Consider the following 26651-nt stretch of genomic DNA (forward strand, 5'->3'; position numbering starts at 1 on the left):
AATATTACCTTTATTTTGGGTACTGAATGTAAAAGTACAAAAAAGAATAAGAAATTTACCAGCTGAAAAACTAAGCTGTAAAAATGTGATATATAAGAAAATGGTATACAGCACAGTAACCAAACAATGGAAAACCTAAATAATGTAAATAAAACTATTTTCTACAGGTAATATGAGATACAGATTGAAAGATATGAATGAGATTACTGACAAAAAGAATAAATCAGCATTAATAACACAGTGAAGGAAGATGAAATGGAAATTTATAAAAATAAGACAGGTGTCCGATAAGGTGGTCCAGTAGGCAAATCTATTTTGCATTGTTATAGGAATGTATTTTTAATGTTCTTCATATATAAGATTAAAAAGCAAATAATTACAAATCATTTATCATTTTTAATAAACACACATCAGTATCTAACAACTACCATCAGAAAAGACAGAAGCAGTCAGTTTTACTTTCTGTCAGAAGTGTGATAGCTATGAAGAGAGGTTTGTACTTCAGGGTGCACTGTGCTTTCACACTGAAAAATAAACCCAGAGGTTTGTGTGGTGATACACTAGATAATCTTGAGATATTCTGCTATTAAATTTGAGAGAAGAGTCTGTTAAATAGCACTGACAATTCATGCACTGTAAGGGAGAAATACATTCCTTAGGTTACAGCTGAAGGCATCAAAATGGAATTCTTCTAATCATTACAGCAATGCTCCTTTTGAAGAAAAACAGGAATCTAAAATGTCATAAGAAATACAAACACTACCATTATTCAAAAAAGGTTTGAAAGCTAAATTCCCTATTTTATAATGTGTTTGCGGTTTCTACTACTTCTCTACAGGTTTTCTACTTTACACAAACCCTTGTTTCACAGAACTTTCACTATCCCCAAGCATTCTGGTGGTATAGCATTAAGAAAGCACCTGTCTACTTTGAAATGTTCCTGAGTTCTGTTACGTTATGTATGAAGATGGTGATATTTTACATGAGAAACAGCCATCTATGTTTCTCTCAGCTCAACCATAAAATGTTTCCTGGAGATTATTTCTTTACATACAGGCAATTTAAGATAGAGCATACTCCTTCTAAACTAGCTAGCCCATCAGAATTGCACTGTAGTATAGGATCACAGGACATGACTACGCTAACAGCCCCATGGCACTTACAAGCCCAGCCAAGTTCAACCCATGTCTCCAAGGGTGTCTGGTTCAAGCAGACATTAAGATCAGCACCTAGTGCCCCTGTCCAAGAGGGACACAGGTGGAACAACCAGGGTGAATTTCCAGTTACCCATCCAATTGTCCAAATTACACTTAAATAGGGACAAGGAGGGGCTTTGTTTAACATGACTAGGAAGCTTGTTTCAAAAGTGGGGCAATCTCTCTGAGGCAAATCTGTCTCTCCAGCAAGTTCTGTTGATATTACATACCAGGTTAACAGGTTAGGGTTCTTTGAGGAAGTAACCAGTGTGCAATTTGACTTAAAAATGTGCAGCATTTCCATTAAAGCTGGGTAAGAGACTGAACTGTATGCAAGGCACAGGTCGCCTCTGAGCAGTCTGTATGACACAGAGTAAAGTGACAATGACTTCCATCTGTCCGCATAAGACAGATCATGAAGACCCTGCATTTTCTTTGTAAAGAACCTTTATGATCTCTCCAATTGCTGCAGGTATTTGGAAAGGAACATACCAAAGGAAGCGTTGTACTCTCTTATTGGCTTGATGAGGGAGGAGTACAGGGGGATTATAACCTCTTTTTTTTCTGGAGGCAATACCCTTACGTATGAGATCACCAATCTAAAATGCCTTTCTTACCACAGTGTAGACATGGTGATTAAAGTTAAGATTGCTGTCAACCTGTGTGCCCAGATCTCTCACCACTGACTGTGTGCTTAGGGTATTGCCATTGATGTGGTAGTTTGCAGGAACATCACCCTTGCAGAAGGGGATGATAATGCATTTTTTGCATTAAGTTTAAGACAATGATATTGGCACCAGTCATTAGTCTGTATATTCTTTTTTTTACATAAAACAGCATAATTACATAGCAAGTGAACCTTTAACAGAGCACCTGTCAATAAATACACTCCTAAAATGACAGCATTGTCTCTTAATCTGGTGCTCACATGAAAAGTCTGTAGTTTTAGATCAATAATCAAACTGTTTAAGCCATTCCAGGAAAGCATGTTTATAAAGTTACACAGCCAGAAAACATCTTGGGCAACTATCATGATAAGCAAGCACTGTTGAAAAGCATGATAATGAAACATTTCAGCAATCCTTATTTCAAATTCAGAGAGCTCACAATTTTTTTTCTAAGCAGTCAGTATGCTTTATTTCTACACCTTAAAATTCTCCTCAATGCCTTAGGTAATGCAGTGATTAAAGGACTGTTTGTTGTCGGCATGAAACAATGCTGCCTGACAAATAAATATAAATGACAAATAAATATAAACAACAGTACTGATTCGTTTTCTAACATTAAAGTTCCTATGCCACCAACCCTGGCAATAAAATGTCTGCCTTATTACCATCAGTTTCAGTCTACCTGTGAAGTAATGGAAGGTACAGATTGGAGTTCACCTGCACTCGGATAAGTAAGCTTTTTACCTATTTCAAAGAGCTATTTCAGTAAAAATGACTATATCAACAAACCATCATAAAAAAGCATTTTCAGAAATAAAATGTTATGCCTCAGGATTAAATGCAGGAAAGTCTCCCTGCTCCTTCTCACAGTTATGATAAGTTTCAGAGAATAGCACATGTAGGTGTTTTACAGGCACAATGTAGCTAAATGAACTTCTGCAGCAAATGGACTCATTCAAAGGCTTTTGCATACTTTCAATACTACTACATTGAGAAAGGCATGCTACACAGAAGTGCCGCCATGAGTGAAACATTTTAGTGACATAGTCACTTCATAAAAAGGAAGTGGTAGCAATTAATTGTTGGCCTGAAGGTTGCAACTAACTCCTAGCGTTGGTCTTTATCCAATGAATTATAACATTAAGTATTAGTATGAAGAACAACGGGCTGTATGAGTCTCCAGTTAATATTAGGAGTGAGATATATTTTGCTGGTATAGAATAGAGTTTGGTCACCTAACAGTAACTGCATTAACTGCCAGAGCAAGGCAAGTCTTCCAAAATAGGACAGTTAAAATACTTTGACAAGATAAACTTAAAAAATGCCCATGTCGAAGCCATAAAGAATTTCATACTCACCCATGAAAACTCCACTGGCAAGTCCAGGAATTCCTTGAATCTCTGTAACATTGTTGATCTCAAAATACTCATTACAGGATGCATTAAAGTTTGTGCTGTTGCAGAACAGACTCCACAGCATGCTTGTCATTGTCGTATTATTCACAGTGATAACTTTGGCACAGACATCAAAGTCACGTCTTGATAAAGTCCGGTTTCCAAGCAGACACACACTGTGGAAAAGGTACAAAAGTCAACAATTAGTAAGGAAACTGGCTATAACTCTATAATATTTCCACATCTTATACTTCCTGTGTGCAGTAATGACATTAATTAGCTCATACCTCTCAACCTCTTAGTGCAAGAAATATGGACAAAGACTGACAAAATGGGGGGACAAAGGCCCAAAAATAGAGACATAGTGTAAATATTACTCTTATAAGCTTAGAAAGCTGTTAGAGTAACAGTATTTGTTTTAACACACATTTTTTGAAGGATATGAAGTCTGAAACTCAAATGTATGTCATTATTTACCAACTTCAGTCCTCAGATCATCCCAGTGATTTACCAGAAAACTACAGATTTTATGAGGAACAGACCAAAAATATGAGCCGAAAACCTGTACAGTTGAGAGGTATGATTAGCTATAAAGACTAAGCAGGTATGTTGTATTGCTATATGCCATCTGCTAACATTTGCTCAAATAAAATAAGTTAAATTCCTTTGTATGACAGACTTCAAGCCTAGTGAATAGCACATCAATCAAAGGAAAAATAAATTATAAAAAAACTTCTTTTAGTTCTTGCATTTTGGATATTTGTGCTTTACTTAACCATCCTTGTGACTTTTGCTGATCTTTTATTTTTGACCTTAAGCCACTTAAAATTTATAATAAAAATCTCTATTCCAGAACTGAAACAAATTATTTTGCATACTATTTAACATACCTTTTGTTTACCACATCCTTTTGTTTACCAACTCCTTTCTAAATGTACAACTCACCACTAGGAAATAGAGCTTTTTGGTATAAAATAGATAAAAGAATACTATAATACAAGTAAGAGTCATCAGATGACATGTATAATAATATTTAAATTAAACTTTTGTGTCTATCTTGCTGAGAGAGTTTTTTTCAAATCTTACTGCTCCTGTTTTTTTATTATAATTTCTTTATATACAACATGGGGTGCCATGACTAACTTCTTCAATGGACTATGTCAGGAACTGGATGGATCGAGGATAAAGACTGGGTCTCTGAATGTAACTGCTTTATTATGTGTTAGAGACATGGATACTGAGAAATTTACCTCTGGAGCAAAGTTTAACAGGTGAATCTTGGCATTCATATTGAGAACACATATTGGGGGGTTGTAGCAAATGGAGCTTTAGTTGCTCCATGTACTACTAGTAACAAAAAAAAAAAAAGCAGAAAGTGTTTTGCTGGCTTTCAAAGCTGTATAAAACACTTAGCGAGTGTTATCAGAAAGACAGCACAACATGTTGTCTTATGTTAAGGAAAGTCAGGGACAATTTACTGGTACAGATAATAGCCAGAAAGAAAGCTGCTTTTGGTTCTGTTGCTGTCATTTGCTGGCCAGTAGTAGCATGTTTTCCAGCCTAGCACTATGCCTTATCTTAACAACTGAAGTAGGGGTGTTTAACAATTATTAAGAATAGGTCTTGCACTACAGAAGCACTTAACTGAGTTCTCTTTTTCATGATATAAGAGTATAATCACTGCACACTGTGCACTGCAAAATGCTTAATACTCATGTGACTGGAGCAAGTATAGACACAGTTATTTCCAAAGTAATTATCATACTCAGCCTTCACTATGGCATACCCATTCAGATTACAAGTTTAGCACCATTGTCCAGAGGGTACTAACATAATAAAAGTTTGGAGTAAAGTTACTTTTGTATCAAAAGCTTGGCTGGCTCAGTATCAAAGATTATACTATTTTATTTAGGTGATCCCTTATCTTTAAGCTGCTTAACCACATTGACAGCCTTCCACTATGCAACTCTTTCACATACAATCCAAAACACTTAGATCCTTCCCTTCCTCCCTCGTATTAGTACCCACACCTAAACTGTACACTTGTAGCAAGGCTTTTAGCACATCCAGTCCAACACAATGGCACAGCACTCTTCTCATCTGATCACCAATCTCCTTTCCTGCTTTTGCTTCCATGTTTAATCTTTAGCTCATCTAAAGCAACTGATGTGCATATTTAAATGGAATGTTCAATGGGCTTTTTAAGAGTTTTGAATTGTGTGATTTTATTGCTATGGCGGGGATTATTGAGTGAGTGTTTGTGAATTTGAATTTGTCTGAGGAAGTTCATGTTATTTGGATGAACAAAAGCACTTACAATTAAATATTGGATTGGTGTGGAGGTTTAAGTTTCGTCATTGGATATCCTTGTCTGTAATTTTAAACGTTTTTGATTTGGTTCGTACTAAAATGTGCATATGAGATCATTAAAGTAGTGTGTATATATTTATAGGGCATTCATTGTTATTAATTTGCAAAAATGTTTCAAGATATTTAATAAAAGCTATAAATGACTTAGAATGAATGCAAAATGTTGATTTCTTGCCATTTTATGCTGCTGCTGTTCTATGTACTTTGCTTGTATGCAGAGTTAACCCTTTGCATTTTTGTACTCTCAGATCATGTGTGGAACCAAATGTTAAAAATAATAATAAAATAAAACAGTCAGGTACAACATTGCATATATAAACAAGTACCTTATCAGTGTTTACATCTTTAGCATGAAAGGCTAGAAAGGTAATGGATGTGTAAAAATTGAATAGGAATGATTCATTATCTACTTCTGATGAAAAAATGCAAATAAATAGAGAAGTCAGAATTGGCTTGTGATAAATTTAGAAACAGCATGCTAACTTGTAGACTATTTTAAGGTAAACAAGTTTAATAAACCAGTATAAAAGCTGGTTAATAAATTTTGTGAGGGAGTTTGCTTTTATCAGACTTTATGAGAAAGCGCAGAAAAGAACAACATGAAGGCAAATTATTTAGCTTGTTACTTTATACTGTATCCAGCACCCATCCATTCATCTATCCATCCTAAAACTATTGCCTGACAGCATTAACAGCTGTGATGAGTTTAAAGCTAAAATGATGGCAAAAATCTGAATTGATATATTTAAGTATGGCAAATAAAATACATAATGACAGGACTTTACTAAAGGAATAAAAAGAAGGTAATTTAACTTTGTATCCACCTATATAAGAAGCCGCTTACAACCCTGAATGTTGGGGAATACAAAATAAGGTAGGTAATGGTCTAAACACATGTAATTCAAATGTATCAGTACAGAAACAATAGTCACCTTGCTATGAGGAAAAAAAATTAGTTTATTACAAGAAACAAGAAAGGGGTAATTTTCTGTTTATATATATGCTATGCTTGATAAAAGTAGTAAATTTATAGCAACAGAATTAAGGACTGCAAGAAAAACTGAGTAACTATGTCTATAGGCACCCTAAAGCAAAAGATGAAAAGAACTTGCTATTCCCCTGGAACCCTCATAGCCATCCTATACTTGTATATAACAAGTACTCAGTCAAAGAGCAGGGAAAGTGGAAATGCTCTATTAAAGAAAATAATGCTTTTGTATACACAGCAAGCCCTTTGTGCTTAGCACATACCATACAGTTTATGAGAACATGTGATTGGAAACAGTTTGTGTTTGGACAGTTACAACCTATACAACCAGTACTCAGTACCTGCAGAGATACCCCAAGTTTCATTTAGCAAGAAGAAAGGAAGAATACTGGATATTTTACTGAAACACGAGGAATTAGTAACATTCATACATAAGCTCCATTATATGTCGCTGGCCACATTGCGACAGCACTCAGCGAGAAATTTAAATATAAAATAAGCAAGTCACTATAATACTACATAAACAAGAACATTATGAGTGTCACACAGAGGTTTTAAGTTTACAACAGAGCAATTACAGCAAACTTGATTAGGCTGATATTTCTTATAGAGAAATTTTATTCATGTTAGATATTTATAGGAGCAATGGAGTATACTGCAGAATGCATTATAGGAACAATGATGGAGTATACTGCAGAATGCATCATAGGAACAATGATGGAGTATACTGATGAATGCATTATAGGAAAAAGATGAAGTATACTGTGGAATGCATTATAGGAACAATGATGGAGTATACTGCAGAATGCATTGTAGCAACAATGATGGAGTATACTGCAGAATGCATTACAGGAACAGTGATGGAGTATACTGCAGAATGCATTATAGCAACAATGATGGAGTATACTGCAGAATGCATTACAGGAACAGTGATGGAGTATACTGCAGAATGTATTATAGGAACAATGATGGAGTATACTGCAGAATGTATTATAGGAACAATGATGGAGTATACTGCAGAATGCATTATACCAACAATGATGGAGTATACTGTGGAATGTGTTATAGGAACAATGATGGAGTATACTGCAGAATGCATCATAGGAACAATGATGGAGTATACTGATGAATGCATTATAGGAAAAAGATGAAGTATACTGTGGAATGCATTATAGGAACAATGATGGAATATACTGCAGAATGCATTATAGCAACAATGATGGAGTATACTGCAGAATGCATTACAGGAACAGTGATGGAGTGTACTGCAGAATGTATTATAGGAACAATGATGGAGTATACTGCAGAATGCATTATAGCAACAATGATGGAGTATACTGTGGAATGCATTATAGGAACAATGATGTAGTATACTGCAGAATGCATTACAGGAACCGTGATGGAGTATACAACAGAATGCGTAATGACCACACAAAATTAATGGAGGTCCTAAATGGGTGGCAGCATAAATAAAACTCTTTCTGTATAACTAAAAGGCTGTTTTTTGAGATTCATATGCTTTCAAGTGATAATTAAATATTCTTAAATAATGGGAAATAACAATAAAATGTAGTAGTCTAAGGAATGGGCACATTAAGGTTAGCTTTTATAGTGGAAAATAGTTAAATATGTCTAATTATGCTGCTAAGTACAGAAGGAGACAGGGTTATGCTTGAGAAAGTTCAGTTAAATCTCATTAGAAAATTAAAGATATAATGCAAAAATCTTTATTATGAAGTTTTTGTTCATTTCAGCTTAATGAAGCAGAATGGCTCATGACATCTGTTTGTTAATTAAAAAAAAGACTGTATAACTTAGTACTAAGAATACATAAATGAGACCATATTCCCTATTAAAAACAGTCAAAAAGTACTTAAGTGAAAAGAATGTCCATATCTGTAAAAAAATCAGATGATCTTCATTCCTTTGAATCTGGATGAAGAGTAAGTGAGTAAAAAAGGTTCACTCATACTCTACAGAAAACAGAGGCAATCCAGCAAGCTTGAGTCATGTCTGGTATCCCACCTATGACCCAGAGGGTGACAGGACAAAAATGAAACTGAGTGCAAAGGATTAGTCCAGAAAAAATCACTTTTGCTAGCCTCTGATACCCTCCCTGTGGGAGGAATAGATGCCCTGTTGAAGTTTCAAGTAGTTTATTCAGTTATATAGGTAGATGGATGAGTGTTTTTGTTCTAATAAGAGAGACTATTATGACTGCATTGCCTCAACTAAAAGAAGGATGTTGCACAATTTAAGTGCTAATGAGAAAAATCTTTACAATTCTCTGATTAATGATACATCTATCAGAATCATACACCCAAGTAAAAGAGGAGATCGTGTTCTTTCAGATAAAACTGGGAAAATGTTTTGAGTTGTTACAGGACGTATGTAAGTATGTTCCAAGTTTCACATAGTAAAATAAATATTGCATCTCATAAAATATTTTTTTTTCTAAATGATTATGTTTGTCAAGGGGTGATTTCTCAAGAATTATTTGATAACTTCTGTGTGTCATATCCCATTACCCCCCCACTATTTTTGTTATGCCCAAGGTCCACTAATAGATTTGAAAACAGATAAAATCAACACCACAGAGGGTCCAGAAATGGTTTAAATAGATTTATTAAAACAACCCGAAAAATAAAATCTTAGAACATTGAGTGCTTTCATCTCATAAATGAGACTTCATTAGAATAAATATGTCCCAACACAGAGCCATTAAATACAAGGTTAAAATAGATTTCATTGGTGGTTAATCAATTAAACTCATATTTTCTTTAAAGAGCCAGAATGGAACTTAATTTGCACAATAACCTAAGTCCTATTTAAAAAAAAATGTACAAATACGTACTCTTGCTAAACATTAAAAACAGCACATCAAAAATATCATAGTAAAACTCAATTCCAGAAATAAAACTTATAATTTATTGGCTTTTAGGCTTAGAAAAGATGCAATACAAACACAGTCATTCAAACCAGGGGGAAAAGTAACTCCCAGTCTAAGCTGCCAATGCAATTCACATACTTTTAAAACATTCTTCTAAATCTCTCTTCTAGGATTCAATGTAATATTTTCCAGTATACCAGAATTAAATGTGTTAAATCCATTATACTGGACAGAATGTCTAAACAGGGCACTATTTTCATTTTTGTTGGCAAAGTCAGCAATATGTTTGTAAATGTGTGTCCTGAAGGTCAGTTTTGCTTACATAAAATGCTGGACATCCAGCACAGATCACAAGGTAGACTACTCTTTGGGTAGTACAATTACCATCATAAAATATGATCTTGGTTTTCATAATATTTCTTAACACCAAAATCTGATCCCTTCTGATAAAAGTGCATTGTTGACAACATCCACATTTTGTAGTGCCTTTGGAGATCTTAGAAAACACCTGTTTATTCTCCATCAATTTCTTTAAATTAGAACCAGTTTTAGAAATGAATATAGGTTTTGGCCCCACTGACTGAAAAAGTTCAGGATTACTTTTAAAACTAAACAAACAAAAAACACTAACCAGTGAAAACTGCAGTGCTAAAACAATGACTGAAAATAAAACACAAGCACTACAAAATCACCATGAAGACAGAGTAGAATGTGAGTTCAGCAGATAAAATCAAAATAAAACCAGCACAATTTAATAATGAACAGATAAAATCCTTCAAACAACAGGATGTAAATCCTCACAGACAGGATGAGCGCTTTTGGCTATACTTTCATCAGATCCTGTTCACACTAAAACATCTCCCTTTTTTATATTGTTACTAATCCAATCAAGTCATCTCCTGAGCTTCCTGCTTTTCAAAATAGGTTTTAAAGGCACCACTCTATTAAGGCCAGGGCTCCTGTCTGCCTGTAAATCAGCGCGTTTCCAAGACTTCGGTTTTATTTGATAGATCCCAGCCTCTTATATTATCTAGCACTCTTTTCAAGGCTAGGAAGGAGAATTTATGCCCACGATACTTTTGAATATGCTGTGGGAAAGCATTAGTCTGTACATAAAGTCTAATATCATTAAGATGGCACAGAATCCTCTCCTTAACAGGCCTGTTGGTTTTCCCAACATAAAATCCTAGGCAGCTATTACAAGTAGCTGCATATACTATGTTCTTAGTACTACAAGCTACATACATCTACAATTTGTATGTCTGACCAGTTGCAGGATGTTTGAAACAATTGCTTGTATTTATATAAACATGCTTTGCAACCTCTACATGGAAAAGTGCCCATCTTAAGGCTATGTGGAATGGTATCTTCTTTATGACATAATCTCTTTGGATTCAACATATTCTTGAAAGTGAATCTGGGAAAATCACCAACAATGTGTCTTAGGCTATCATCTGAAGTCAAAAAACTTTAAAAAATACACCAATTTCTTTTGATAATTTCTTTAATTTCCTTAGACAACTGTTATATTAAACTATTAATGCCCTTTCATACTTGTGTTCATCACAATCTGGTGATACTGTTAATCCAGTTCCTAGAAAGGGTTTGTACCTTTCCCCCATTCATTATTCACTTCTAGCTACAACATGTCCAAAAGAGGATCAGGATATCCCCTTGGTAAAAACATTTACTTTAACTTAAGTAACTCATCCCATGCAACCTACCTCTGAGATGTTGTACATGCCACCCTAATGGCCTGTCCCTTGACTAAGCTCTTCTTCTGCCATAAAGGGTGGCAACTAGCAAAATGTAAGAGTTACAGAATGCTGCCTTCCTGAAAATGCTGAATTTAAAACCAGTGGATGTGTGAGAAATAAGAGTGTCTATTAACCGATCCTATCTCTGCTCTATGAATATGCGAATTAGTGCCGTTCAGGTATTCAATGAAAGATTGAATTTTCTCAGCTTCACTGTCCAATAGGACAAATATATCATCTAAAAATCTCACGTATAGATGCAGTTTATTTGTAAACTGACTACCATTTACAAACTTTTTCCCAGCCCAACAAACCATATTGGCAAAGGCAGAGGCACAGGATGCTCCCATGGCCACACCACTGATATGCTGACCCCCCCCCCCCCCAAAAGAAAAATAGATATAATTGTGTTCCAAAACTAAAGACATACATTCCAAAATAAGGTTAATCTTATCATTCAAAAGCGTAGACCACTGAGTCAAACTGTAATGAAAATATTCTAAACCCTTATTCTTGGCTATAACAGTAAACAGATCTTTCACATTTACAGTCATGAAAATAAGATTTTCCTTCCAAATGTGGTTTTTCAAATGACCTAAAAAAATCCCAAGAATCTTTTATGAGGTGATGCACATCATCAAACACGTGTTTGGTCCACCTACTAATCAGAACGGCTAATGGGTATTTCTTAGACCACATCGCAGAAACAATAGGCCTAAATAGGGGTAGGAGCACTTCTTTATGAATTAATTGTTGGCATTATACAATTTGGATTGGACAAAAAGTGGTAGGTGTCCATGTCAACATACTGATTTAGTAAATATTCCTCCAGGTATAAATCAGTCCTATGATGAGCTACATGAATCTGATTTCTGGAAATGGGAGTGTATGTATCAACATCATGTAAAAGTTCTAACATGATGTTAGAATAGTCCTGTGCATCAAATATAACCATTCTGCCCTCTTTGTCAGGTTGCATGAGGCGTACAGTTTTATCTTTTTGCAATTGATCAGATCATTTTTTTCCCTTAAAAATGTTAAAAAATGTATATTTTTTATTGGTGCAAGTTTTATAGTTATCTTCCATGACCACTTTTTCAAAAATCTGTATAGCTGGGTGTAAAGGGGGGTTGAAAGTACTACACTTTCTAGTTGACTTACCCACATAGTTTATTCTAATAAATAATTTAACCACCGCAAGAGAATCAGCAATGTCAATTTGTCTAGATGGAAAAAATTTAAAACCTTTGAGGAACACAGAGAAATGTTCTTTTGTTATCAATCTAGAAGTATAATTATAAATACTGTACCATCACTACCAATCCTAATGTCTTCCTCTGCCCCCTTCCCTTCATCTGGTGTTTGTGATACACGGACCTTTGTGGGTTCTGTCCTGAGTCGAACATATGTTTAGAATGACTCGCCAGTCTCGGAATGCCTGAAGTTCCAAATATCCTGATGTTCATCTGTAAATACATCTAGATCTCTAGAATCTGAGACAGGTCTGTTCCCTTGGTCCCTCCTCCTCTATACACCCATTTTAGAATTGCTCCCTCATTAAAAAAGAATTTTTTAGTGATAACACTGGGAGGAATAAGGTGTGTTGTGGGGTATGCATTCTTACTGCAATATTGCTTGATAATTTGTACCAAGAGTTGGAAGGGCTTCAACAACATTTTAAAATATGCTTTATCTGAACATCATTAAATGTTGTATGATACTATTCTTTCTAGAGCAGACAAAAAAATGTGATGAATTTTTTTCAAAGCAAAAAGAAAGCTAGAAAACGATATCAAGCAATATCACAACGTGGCTGGATTATCAGGTTAGGAGCACTTTTTTCTCCCGGGTTAAATGATATTTTGTAATCATTTTATTACAGGTGTAGGCTAATTAACTGGTGTACTATTTAAGTAATTACTGTGAAGTTTGTGGTGGAACTACACTGAAGAAGACAACGGTTTGCCAAAACCAGTCTATTTTTTCACAATAAAATATTGGATGTTGACTGAGTGCTGACCATTTTGTTCTTTGAATTAGGTGCTTTTTGGCCTTTGCACCTAGAGTAATTTTTGAGGTGATAAATAGGTGGGTTTTGATCTTTTGAAATATATTTGCTATCTATCCTGTTGGTGACTGTTAGCGTTTTACAAAGAACTTTTAAGTGAATACTGGGGAGATATTTTTGGTGCTGCCAATTTCCTGCTATCTGGAATACATTTGTTATTTAAGTTGGTGTTGACTATCAGCATTTTACAAATAACTTTTGACTGAATATTACCAAGGTGTTTCAGCTTCTTATTTTTGTCCATTTATTATATGTTGGTTATTCATAAAGTTAGCTGTTCATGATTTTTGGTGTTCAACATATAATTTGGAACTGAATACTGCTAAAATGTTCTTGTTGTGATGTTTACTTCTGGTTATTTAAAATATGGTGGTGATTTCTGGTGTCTATGATTATCAGAATTTTACAAACAAATTTTGATCAAACTCTATTTCTGGGCATTTAAAATATGCTGGCTACTCATTTCTGCCATTCATGATTGTTGATGTTTAACAGGCAATTTGGAACTGAATACTGCGAAGTGTTCCTGATGGCATTTACTCTTGGCCATTTAAAATACAGTGGCTATCTATGGCATTTGTGATTATCAGAGTACAATAATTTTCAACTGAAAACTATTGAGTTATTCCTGGTGCTGCCTCTTTCCTGATCATGGATTTATTGGGCTTAGCAAGTGGTTTAGTGGCAGATTAAGGATGATGTGCAGCTCTTTGAAGAACTGGAATGATCTTCTGGCTTTTCAACTACAAAAGGTACTGATAAAACCTTGTTCTGAATCATGCTTTACTGCTTTTACAGAATTAGCCACTGCCATGAAAACTTTGCTTTCTAATGTTTGACATCTTAAATTGCTTAAAGCAAGTGATTTAAAAGGTTTTCTCCACCTGGGTTATGGGAATGTTTACAGCCCATGGTAAAGGAAATGGATGATATTTTGAAGAAAGATTGCTATCAGGCTCAAGAAGCTGCTTCCATGTGTTTTGTCAAAACTCCAATAGTTTTTTATGAAGATGAGTGACTAAATCAGTGGTGGAAGCATCGAGACTTTGTGAAAAAGTCAAATCATATCAATTGCATGATAGCTTTAAAAACAGTTTAGTTTGTAGTCTGCTGATTTAAAGGAAAACTCCACCCTAGAACTTAAAAAAATCTTTTTTTCACTCTGTTTCCTGACCTATTTTAACACCTCAAAAATCACTGTAAGTGCTTTATTTGTAATTTTAGCCAGTTTTCTACAACACGGCAACATGATCTTGTTCTCCCTCAACCCTTTCTCATAATGCTTTGTATGACTCATGCCAGACATAAGGAAGTAACATTGAATTCCCATGCCATTGGCACATAATGGGAGTTGCGTGATTCAGTTATTTTCTTTACCTTCTGTAAAAGGACTGCTTCTTTTCTGTTTCTAATCACCCTCATTTATGTTTGGCTCAGACCTTGTTTTACACTATACTTAGAAGTTATCTAGCTACAGCCAGAAAAGTAACCAAATTGCAAGTGTTTATTCAGGGTTTTCTTTTTACACTTTTTGACAGCTCTTATAGTGTAAGAAAACAGCTGCAAAACATTCCATTATGAAAAAGCAATAATATAATGAGAAATATAATACAGAGAGACATGGTGAAAGATGATGCTAATAAAGTGATCAGAAGAGGGAAAAAAAATTCTTGGCCCCTTTACCCTTCTTTTGATATCAATCCTTATCCCCAAGAATTCATTCATTCCTTCTCTCCTTGTGTTAGTGGCAAAGTTTTGGAATATCCTTAGTGGCAGGTGATTTCTCTTCTCCAGGAAGTGGTGGCAAATCTTGAAGAATATTGATACTTCCTTTGAAGGTTGAGGATCAGAAGATCATCATCATATATGCAGCCAATGTATTCAAGTTATTCTTACTACTGACCATTCAGCAGGCTACTTTTAACTGGGATATACTCATCAGTCTCCACTGGAAAGTGCCAACCTACTTGCGCAGACCCACACCACTCCCCTTAGAATTACAGAACTGAGACATGCCACTCACCACCCCCCCCCCCCCCCAACAAACACACTAACTTGGCTCATGATCTGTTAAAGTCATGTTGTCTGAGCTTTAGTCAGGCTCTTCATTCCCCTGGGAATTTGGGTTATAAAAATGACATTTTTGAAAGTTATACAGATTTACTGGGCTTTGCTGTATTCTGGGTCAATGTAGCATTGAAATAAATCCAAACATTTCACCAGGATTGCATGCAGCAAGGGAGTTGTAGTTGGTTAAGACAAAGAACTGAAAAATAATTAAACATACTGAGCAAACATATAGGATAACTATATAAATACAGCCTACTCTATCAACAGTACTGTTACTGTAATTAAATCAGACACCATTAGAAAGTGTTTAAATCCACAAGATTTAAACAAAGCAATTTTAATGAGCACTGCCTACTTAAAAATGCTGAGGAATTCATGACCATGATGCCAAGATATAAATATTTTTCAGTGTCAGATGCTAAATAAGATTTCTCTGGCAAATCAGACAATCTAAACAGTGCAGATTCCTCACAATGACGTTGGTTATAGATTCAGCACCTGAGGACATCCGGAGAGCTATTGCACAAATTATTGAGGAGGACTGGAAGGTGCCATGATCATTGTGTCAGTATGGGGCAGAACTAAATAGTAACTTGATGACAGGAAGAGAAAGTTGCAAAGCTGAAGAAGACTACTCAAATTAAACAAAAAATTACTGTGAATCATATCGGATGAGTCTTAACATTTTAGGGTGCACAACTAATCAAGAGAAAGTAAGAGCAATAGTCAAAGTGGGAGAAATCAGACAGCAAACTGTGCTAGGATTGACTGGAATGGTTCAATATAAAGTTAAGTTCATTTCAAACATATCAGATTTATCAGTCATTTTCAGAAAAATGCTTGAGAAATTTATAGAGTGGCAATGGGAGCTGCAGCAAGAGAAGACATTTCGCAGTGCTAACAAAACTGTTGGACAGACTATCCAACTTTTCTTTGTTATGACTGCAATGGAAAAATCTATTTTCAAAGGCCATTTTACATAACCCAACAAAAGAACACCTTCTCTATATTTTACTAGGAAGTTCTCAGGAGTAATTTCTTCTGTTCTTCATTTGAAATTTTATTGAAAGAACATTATTAGTCAGCAAGTCAAGTATTTTGAAGAGTGCTTTCACCCATGGTAAGCCAAGTTTCCTCAGATCAACAGCATTATCTGATCAGTGCATTTGTCTGCTTCCTTTTTATATCATTTAGCTAGGGATTAGCGCTAAGGAAGAAACACATTACGGCTTGCTGATTAGTAGCAGTAGTGGAAAACACTAATGATTGTGTGGAATACATCCTCAGTTGCATGACAACTATGAACAGATTACAGTGTTGCAACGGCCAAGCCAAGCAGTATATTTATACTAAACAAACAATAGTTTGGTACAGATGAGCTTGCCTATGTTCTAAGGTGTTGATACTAACCTGACAAAAAGTAATGCAAGAGGGGGTATTAGGAAGAACAGGAAACTCTCAGAGAAACAGATTGTAAGTGAAGTTCATGAGTGCAGAGTAATGATAATTCAAAAATGCTGACTGCAGCCAGAATTGCAGAATATAACACCCAGCAATATCAATATATTATAAGAAGGGCTAACACAAAACAAACGATTGGTACCAAAGTCATGATCTAAAACTAAATGCAAAAAATGCATTATTCCCTTCGGCAAAATGGAATTCCCTACAAATTACAATATTGACAGCATTCCCCCCCCGAGTTCCAACCCAGTGGTGTGATACTTGGGAACACAGGTTGATAGCAATCTGAAATTTGGCCACCAAGTTTCCACACTGGCAAGGAAAGCCTTCTATGTAGTGCACCTCATAAGCAAGGGCATAGCATCCATCCAGGTCAAGCAAAGTTATAACTCCAGTGTACTCGACCCTCATCAGACCAATAAGAGTACAATGCACCCTTTTGCATGTAACTTACCAGAGACATCATTGATTTCTCATTAAGAAAATACAGGGACTACAAACCAAGACCTAAGTGGACAGGCTGAAAGCCCTGTCACTTTACTATGTATCTTATAGGCTGCTCAGAGCTGAATTGTGGCTGGCCTATAGGGTGATCTCTGACCCTGCCCTAATGGAAATGCTGCACATCTGCAAGTCAAATGGCACAACAACTGCTCCCTCTAGGGATCTCAACATAACTTGTGACACTAACAGAACTTGCTGGAGAGAGAGATGCATCTCTTAAGAGACTGATGCTTCGCTGGAGCAGACTTCCTATTTACGTAAAACAGAGCTCCTTACTGACGGTATTCAAATGCAACCTAAATAGTTGGATGGGAGACCACAAATTTACCCCACTCTGTTCACATGTTCATTCTGCGAACTACCTAAAAAGAACCAGTGGGGATACTTGGGATTAACATGGCTAGGCTTGTAAAGGCTCAAAGGATGCTAACCTAGTAACCTCCTATGAACCTATGAACAGTACTTGAAACTCTCTGTTTCAGTACACAAAGGTCTCCGTAGTCTAATTCATTTGTTAATAAAGGCTGCTGTGGTACATTTTTTAGCTGTAGTAATCATTTGACAGAACATAAGAAAAAGAGAGCAGTAAGCTTGAAGTTCTATTTACCACTCAAGCTCCTTTTCCAGAAGGGAACTTGTGTCCTCTTGCAGTGGATTGTTAATGATTCTTTCTAACACATGGAACAAATTTCTGGCATTGTTGCATCCCTGTGAATGTTTTGCAAGTGGGTTGTGAATAACTAAGCTTTATGTTCAACATGTATATTGTGATTCTTTTCTTCAGCTGCTCCCTACTTTTCCTGATGTAGCAGGCCTTACGTTTGGTAGAATTTGCTGTTACAGTCCTCCCTTGAATTGCTTAAGAACTTATTTTGTGTGATGGGGTAGTGAAAATGTTTTTTTTTTCTGCTTGCAGAAATGCAGAATTTACAGCCTCTAATGGTTTTTGCTCTTTTAATGACAAAGTTTGGCTGAGGACCCAGTACTTTGGAGATGGAACAGTTACTTGTAAGACTACTCAGGTTACTTTGGACATTTTTTTAATGCACTGGTATCCTTGAATCATGCATCGTTTCATCCTTTCATTATTTGGGTCTTTGTAAATGCTTCCATATCTTTTGAGCTCTCTTTTGATGTGCATATTTTTTAATGTAATTAAGCCAGTTATACTGCAGGTGGATGCCAGAATGTGGTACATGAGCAGCTTTGCTGCATAAGGGACAGTCAGCTTTTAGAGCACAAAGTCACAAATAAGTTAGGCTCACACTGAAAACAAAATAGACAGCTGTGGAACGTTCTAGCAGTATGTTAATGACAGATAAGTCTGCGCTGAAACAGATTATAAACCATAGTAAATTATGTTTCTAAAGCCAGTATATAATCATTACATTTTAAAGGATGAGGTAAACTCCACAAAATTATGACCTGCAAATTTTGTACAAACTGGAAACAGCGATGCACAGTGCAGGTGCTTTGAATAGAGCTTCTTTGAGCAAAAGCATGAAAGAATAGCTGAATCACGATGAAGTGATAACTCTAATGCCTTTCCTACTAATAACAAAAGAAATGTTGCAGGAGTTCAGGAAGTGTGTTTGACACAGAAATGCAGTTGCTGATTCACATGGTAACATCAGGATGACCAGACAAAAATACCAGTACAGACAAATGTGCTATACATACCACAATGAGACTGTGTGGAATGTCTGGCTTTGAGGTCAAACATAATAATTGTCAGAAAGCAATTTAGACAAAATGCTGTCAGATTTCATAAATCAAATCTTGGAACTGTGAAGTGTACGGAAACAATAAGAGAGATCTTTTGTCTATAAATGTTTCACTAAGTCAACATGACAGCAAATTGTCAAATGTTTAACATGTTTCAGTGTACTGTTGAAACGCGATGTCATTATCTGAAAGAAATTGAAGCATCTACAGAACAGAACTGACTTAATTCCCAAAGGTGACAGATCATAACAACTGCTACAAGATATGACAGGAGAAATCAACAGATAATACCACTACCTGACAAAAAATATGTAGCAACACTTCAACACCACTCAGAGAGCGAGATAGATTTGCAGATTATTCTTATCAGAATTTACTAGACACTGACAGTGCTTCACCTGCCAGGAAAACTCAAATGAATTTGACTGCAACTACCTAAACAGATATCAGAAAAGTCAAATATGGATGAAACATTAAAATAAATGAATAAAAAAACAATTTCAAAGCATACTCTGACTTTACAAATGATAGCAAAGGCTGATTAACACAGCTGCTACTGGTGATAAAATACTTTTTTTGAAAATCTAAGACTTTTATGGATTTTATATAAGTATTAAAATATTGTAATATTTGTTCTTAAAAGAAGACAGAGCTATAGTAAAAATGCAAGAAAATTAAATGTCAGTCACATAAGGTCAACAATGGTAATGTTGATATGTTACTATATGTGTGCCAAATAACATGGTGCTTGTAATATTTAAAACAAAAAGATTGTAGGGAGATACGTGCCCCTGCACCTCCACGTCTTGGGGGTTGTGCATTCTTATACCCCATGCTAATTATGTACACTAACGCGGAGACTGCACAAAATCAGGGAAAGGGCATATTCTCCAAACCCAAAAATGCATGATCTCACCCCACCTGTCCACCACTTGTTCAGCTGAGCAAATGTGGTCAACTAAAAAGATGTTGATCAAAAACACTGTAGACAAGTACTAGTGCATCCATACATGAGTTCCTTGAAAAAGGTCGAGTTTGTGTTTGGTCAACAGTTTAGGATCGACTAAGCAGCTGTTTGATGTGTCCAAGGCTGCACAATTCCCAAGGTTGGGAATAAACCCTTACCCCATATTTGTGCAATCTCAGAGTTAGTATGTATAATCAGCAGTGGATGTAGTGGGCACAGCAAAAGCTATGTTTTTATCTCTTTTTTTTTTAACTTACAATTCTGCATGCACCACGGGGCTCTTTCTTGCAACATGTGTAGTGGTGTGGTGACAGTATTTTTAATGTCTTTACATCAATGTTTTACATGTCAACATTGGATGCACCCCAATCTGTAATACTATTCCTATATATATATATATATATATATATATATATATATATATATATATATATATATGTGTGTGTGTGTGTGTGTGTGTGTGTCTTTAGTTTAGCACCTCTTAAGATATCCATAATGCTAGTATGTGCGGTGTGCCATGTGACTTCCTTATTCATGCAATTTTGTACAATGTCAGTAAAGAAGCTGTATGTTATTTGCATCGTGGAAATTGAGTACAGGTTTGGAAGAATATGCTCAATTGTTTAATTGGTTTAGATCAAGCATTAGTGGATGCGAGCAGGTGATCAATTTTTCTAAATATATGCGTTTGATTTAAATTTTTTTTTTATCTGAAGAAGTCCCGCAACTTAGTGGGACGAAAAGAGCTTAAGTTAATAAAGTAAGTGAATTATACCAGGTGGTTTATTCATTTTCCTCGTGTGGACCCTGCAGTTCTCTGTTAGATGTTTGTGTTTGTAGTAGTTCACTTTTTTCTTGGTTTAAGAAGCTGCATGCATCCATTCAGCTATCCTGTGTGTCTTTATTTGAATATCTGTTATAGGCTAATGGTGGTAGAGAAAATTAACCTAAATACGTTGTAGATACTATCCAACTATAAAATTGTCCAAACCATGCCTTAGAGCTTAATGAAATTTAGTAATACCTTGTTAATATGATACACTGCAGTTGTCCTTAACTAGATTAACACGCAATAAAATAATTTCTAAATTCTCTTTAAGAAACTATGTCTTTTAAGCAGACATTCACTGAGATTTAAATAAATAAATCCTAAATAAGTTACAATTTATAGGCATATGACCTAGTACTCATTGTGGTTCTGCATTTCCTTAGCATAATCCTCAAACATTTTTTTACTGAAATTTGACTCATTACAGCCCAGTTTTTGAACAGAATGGTACACCAGTCACTTGTATTTAAAAAATAAAGTGTAAACAAAAGACACATAATGGACACAAGTAGTCTGTACCCTTGTGGTGCGGGATCTAAACATCATTTATACAGGAGTGGCTTGGATTCACAGGCCTAGTGATGTTATACACAACCCAACCTTGACCAACTTGTGTGTGATATGTACTCTTAATCCTAAAGTACATACTTAGGAGGTTTCCACTATGGCTCGCCATAATTCAATTCACAGTAAAGTAGACTGGGCAATAACAAATGGCAACTGTCCTGAGCAGATGAGGATGTAGGAAGCTGAGTTAATGAATATTCCCATTACAAGCTCTACCCTCCTCAGGCAGCTACACAAGGAGATACATGGGAGTACACAGCTAACCTCTGCTGTGCACAGCCACTGCATGTTGAGTCTTTCGGCTTTTCCCAGTTAGGGGTCGCCACAGTGGAACTCCAGTCCGCTAATGATTGGTAGTTGAGTTTTACGTGCTGAGTTACCAGCCCTGATGCACAACCTTCAACAAAGGTACTCCCATTCACGCATATCTCCACGCAGAAGACGTTCTAGCTGAGAATTGAACCGGACAGCATCTTACTGTGAGGCAACAACGCTACTGCAGCACCACCACCAATCCACTGCATATGGTCCCATTTACACAGTGCATTTGTTGAAGGTTTGGAAATCCAACGATGGATCACTGAGAGCAACATGTGCAGAAATCATATACTTAATCTCCTGCCTTGAGCAGCAATCAATTTCACATCTGCAAGGAGTGAAGTTATGCCAAGCAGGGGGTATAGGTATGTAGTGCTGATGTAAGCAAGTTAATATATTTTCTACAGTCTTTCGATCTTTTCCACCTAAGATGCTACTGCATGCAGAATTACACGGTTACTAAAAAGTCCTGTGAAAGTACTGAATGCTACTCTGGTAGATGCTGTGTTTACTGTGACAGCTGACAGCATGGATGCATAAAACAGATGTCATGCCATTCACAGCTGTTCAGGTTATAAGAGCGGATCACCACAGCGATGGGGGGAGGGAGCACAGAAAAGGTGGTGCTTCTGAACTTCAGAAAGGCAAATTATATCGCACAAAGCATATGGGTGGTATGGAAAGTAACAGAATGGAATAGATCTCATACTCCTGGGCTGCATGAATATGCCTCTTTCATTGGAAGGGTGGGCTTTTAAGAGGTTTCTGTCCAGACAAAAAGTGTGCTAGTAGTCGTATACAGAGGAGTCAGTGAATGGACCTTCATAATGTAATTCTATGAAAAATCAGTGTGTATACAACCACTTTATATACGCAAGTCATACAAGGATCATAATTTTCAACTCTCCCTGACTTTGCTTCATCTTTTTTGCACTCTCTTGTAATTTTTTTTTATTTTCCGGTAAATTGTTGAGTATTACAGTCAGACAATAATGACAGATGTTCATACTGGTTAGAAAATTCATGTTGAGGCAAAACCTGCTGTTCCTCTCTCTTTTTAAGAGAATTAGAATAACACTGAAAAAATGTCCATGATTTTAGGCCTTTGCTCCCCCCATTATTTTTTTCATTTTGTCCAGAATTCTTAAGCAGAAAGACTGAGAGGTAACACAATGGTCAATCAACTGTTGCTAATGAGGGTGTTGGGTTGATGGTTTCCAGATAAGATTTTTTACATTTTCAGATATATGCAGAAAGAGACACTTATTACCAAAACATGAAAACTGTAAGTTCAAACTACATCCTCAGCTAGTACCTGACACTTTTCAGGTAGCATTACATGGCAGCTAAATTCTGCTGTACAGCTTGTATCCATGCATGTACTGATTTTTTTCTGCCCTTTATGTACTTCTGTGTAGGCAAGGTCACCTCCTGAGAGCAGCACAAATACAGAGGCTACTTGATATTCCTGCAACATGGGGCATATATTTTTTTTCAACACCCCTGTTTTGCTAAGCTGATACTGGCTAGTTGTTTCTCTGAGTTAAAATGAGCAGTCTGACTCAGAGTCATTTCATGAGCCACTTTATGCTAGGCATCCAGAAAATAATCCTTTTGAATGTGCAAAGTCACAAGTGCAGTATGGAGCAATTGGGAAAGAGATGATTATGGAAACTCATAACTATACAAATTGTTTATTTTAATACATGAAAAATAGTACATGAATCTATTGCTTGATAAAAGCTAATAAAAGAACAGACAGAAGGCTGTCTTATAAAATGTTTCTTCCTTGCTGAACTGTGCTAAGAATCTTGGCTCTTAAAGAATTCATTCTAAGAAGCAACAGGTGAACAAACACTTCTGTTCAGTAATAACGATAAAAGTTTTACAAAGTTTTAATATCAGTACAACATAAAAAAATCATTTTCAGTCACTTAAGATGACAACCCATACAATGAAACCAATGATGAAAGGAATTGAGCTTTTCTGCCACTAGCTTCTTCCTTTTGCATGTTTATACCTGATGAGGGTACTCCGTAAAAGATCTCAAACAAAATTATGTACTCAAAAATGCATTAAATGGCTTTTCATAATTTGCTCTGTATTCATCTAGATCAAATTTAAACATTAAGACAGGAAGTTACTTACGGAAAGTCTGGAGGGTCAAAGGCCGATTTGATAACTCCTGCATACGTAGCTAGAATGGAGAGGACAACACAAGATAAAAATACCAGTGCCAATTTATTCACGTATTTGACACCCACGAACACCACTATGGCCATCATTGTGACAAAGCATGTACCATAAACTCGCATATTGTTTAACATTGCCTGTGCTTCTCCACTGGGATCATCTGATTTAAATATAGCAGCATTAGGCACAATGTAAGTCTGAAAAATAAACAAGATGTCACAGTTAGTGATCAGCAATATATGCAGTTGTGCTAATGTTACTGTCTTTGTTTTGGGTTCAGGTATTTATTGATTTGTTAGCACTACTCTTACATTGCTTACTGCTACATAATGTACTATAACTCAAAAATATAGACTGCTGAAACTGACACCAGCAGTGCAGAAATTTAGGTTCTGACTGCACCCCAAATGTATGACTAGCACTCTTGGGCATAAGAGAAGCGAGCAAGCAAAGAGTGGGAGTGGATGATGCTGGCTAATCCATAGTGAAGGAAGGTGGAAAGCTGAAAAATCCAACCACAGCAGCATTATGTAGGGGACTTCCAGAGACTCACAGCTGTGAGTCCAACAAACATTGCAGTAGCTTTCTAGCTCAGCAGTATAAGTAAATGGGTGTGCAAAGTCTTTCTGTTATTTTATAGTAAGCAGTGCAGTGCACATTCTGCCCAGCACACAAATAGAGTTAGGAGCACTCAAACTCTCTGAACCTTGAAGGATGGTGGACAATCACCAGTTTTTTTGCCTCTCTTCCATGGTGCCTTCTTTTTTTTTTTTTTTAAATATTTTTATTAATTATAACAGATAAATGACAAATTTTAACAAAAGAACTAATTAAACAAACAAGATAAAGTAGAACAAAAATGCCTACTATATAACTTACACTCTAAGTACTCTTGGTACATAAAAAGGAAAAAAAAGGTCCTTGTTACTACCAGGATAGTGACTGTTTATTCACCAGTTCCTTCAGTTTCATCCAAATGTTGTAAGTGGCAATTCTAGTTGCTCTCATCTTGATAGTTAAGAGTTCATAATGACAAACATCAAGTTGCAATATTTATGAATTAATTCATCACTGAAGTTTGTTCATTATTTCAATTCTTTGTGATTGTTTTCCTTGCAATTGATAGGATGCTCATCAGATGCAGGCAATTTAGTACCTTTACACAATCAGATATTGGTGTATTGAATAAGATTAATGATTTCTTTAAAGTGAATTTATCATTAAATAAAGCCTGTAAAAACATCAATATTATCCCAGAATAGTTTAATAATTTCACAATAAAAAAACATATGTTGCCAATCTGCTATAACATTTGTCTTACATCTTCAACATCCTACATTTTTCTTATACATTAATTCTATTCTATGCAGAGTTATGAAAGTTTTATATATAAATTTCCATGTAAACAATTTGCAATTTATGGAAGATGTAGCATGTTTTGAAGATGTCACCATATGTTTATATCTTCTTTACTTGGGTAATAATTATTTATAATTTTGAAATATTCCCAATAACTTCCATTAAAACATTCTGCTGTATTTTTAATAATCTTTTATAATCTGGATAGAAGTCCTTTTTCCGTTATTCTCTGATGGAATAATAAATTAAGAAATCAGTTTTGGTACAGAATTTTTTATTGAAGGTTGCATTAATTTAATTTTATTTAATATTGAAAATCTACAGTTCTGTTCATCTAACCACGTCTTTATTAAATGTAGTTGTTATATAGTCTACAGTTTGCAATTTTTCTCCCATCATTAGTTGGCTTTAGTATATCAAATTATTCCCCTTAAATTTATTAATTTTATACAAGTTAAAAGTACACATATAAAAATTATTCTGGATTCTTATAAAAAAATTCTAAAAATAATTACATTAAAGAAAGATACAAAGAACTTATCATAATGTTTCTGTTTCCTAGTACATAATCTTTTAATATCCATAGGAAGTTATTTATTATTATATTCTGCTGTGTGTATGTTATATGATTTGATTCCATACAAATTCTTTCTTGTATGTCTTTCCATTTACCATTATAGTTTTTATTCAACCATAAGGAGATTGTTTTTATGATTGATAATGAGTATAGCTCTATATCTGCCATACCTATTCCACCCATAGACTAATCTCTAACATGGTGTTTTAATCCTAATTTAGATTTATTAGGATACCAAAAAAAAAAAAAAAACTTAAGAATTAGGGAAGTAAATTACTTTATACATTTTTAAGAAGAGGTAGTGAAAGGTACTGTATTATGTCTAAATTTCTTGGCAGAAGAATCCTTTTTATTAAAGAAAGTCTCTTTTCCATGGGAAAAAAAGCTTGTTCCACTTATTAACAAGACCTTTAATAGTAGCTAGACTATTAATATAATATTAAGAGTGCAATAGAAAAAAAATATCTGTTAAGGTAATTCCTAAATAAATATTTTTTTATCTTTAACTATTAGAAAAACTGTATGCAAAATGTGTAAAGCTTCTTTAGGTATTAATTTTTATAGTTCTAGTATTTTGCCATCATTGCTAGGAGCATTGTTAGGTTTTAGTTTGTTAATTTGACTTTTAAGTTCAGACATTAATATAGGTTTGTCTATCAATTTATTTTGGTCTTCTATCAGCCTGTTTTTAGTATACTTCTTAATAAAGGTTTTAATTATTTCTAATGAATTCACTGGTGGGTTATA

At 35.3% G+C, this 26651-nt stretch overlaps 1 protein-coding gene across 2 annotated transcripts in view; it reads right to left on the bottom strand.

The window, feature by feature from the left end:
• The window catches only part of SLC12A7 (solute carrier family 12 member 7), a 2260604-nt gene that overhangs the window by 641906 nt on the left and 1592047 nt on the right, over positions 1 to 26651 (bottom strand). For both annotated transcript variants that reach the window (XM_044065144.1, XM_044065145.1), the window contains 2 exons: positions 23924 to 24165; positions 3223 to 3434 (listed from right to left, as the gene is read on the bottom strand). In XM_044065144.1, coding sequence (XP_043921079.1) covers positions 3223 to 3434; positions 23924 to 24165 — 454 coding nt within the window. The remainder of the gene's footprint in view (positions 1 to 3222; positions 3435 to 23923; positions 24166 to 26651) is intronic.

Source organism: Protopterus annectens, chromosome 3.part0 (assembly GCF_019279795.1).
Source record: "Protopterus annectens isolate FY-2018-M chromosome 3.part0, PAN1.0, whole genome shotgun sequence".
NCBI lineage: Eukaryota > Metazoa > Chordata > Ceratodontiformes > Protopteridae > Protopterus > Protopterus annectens.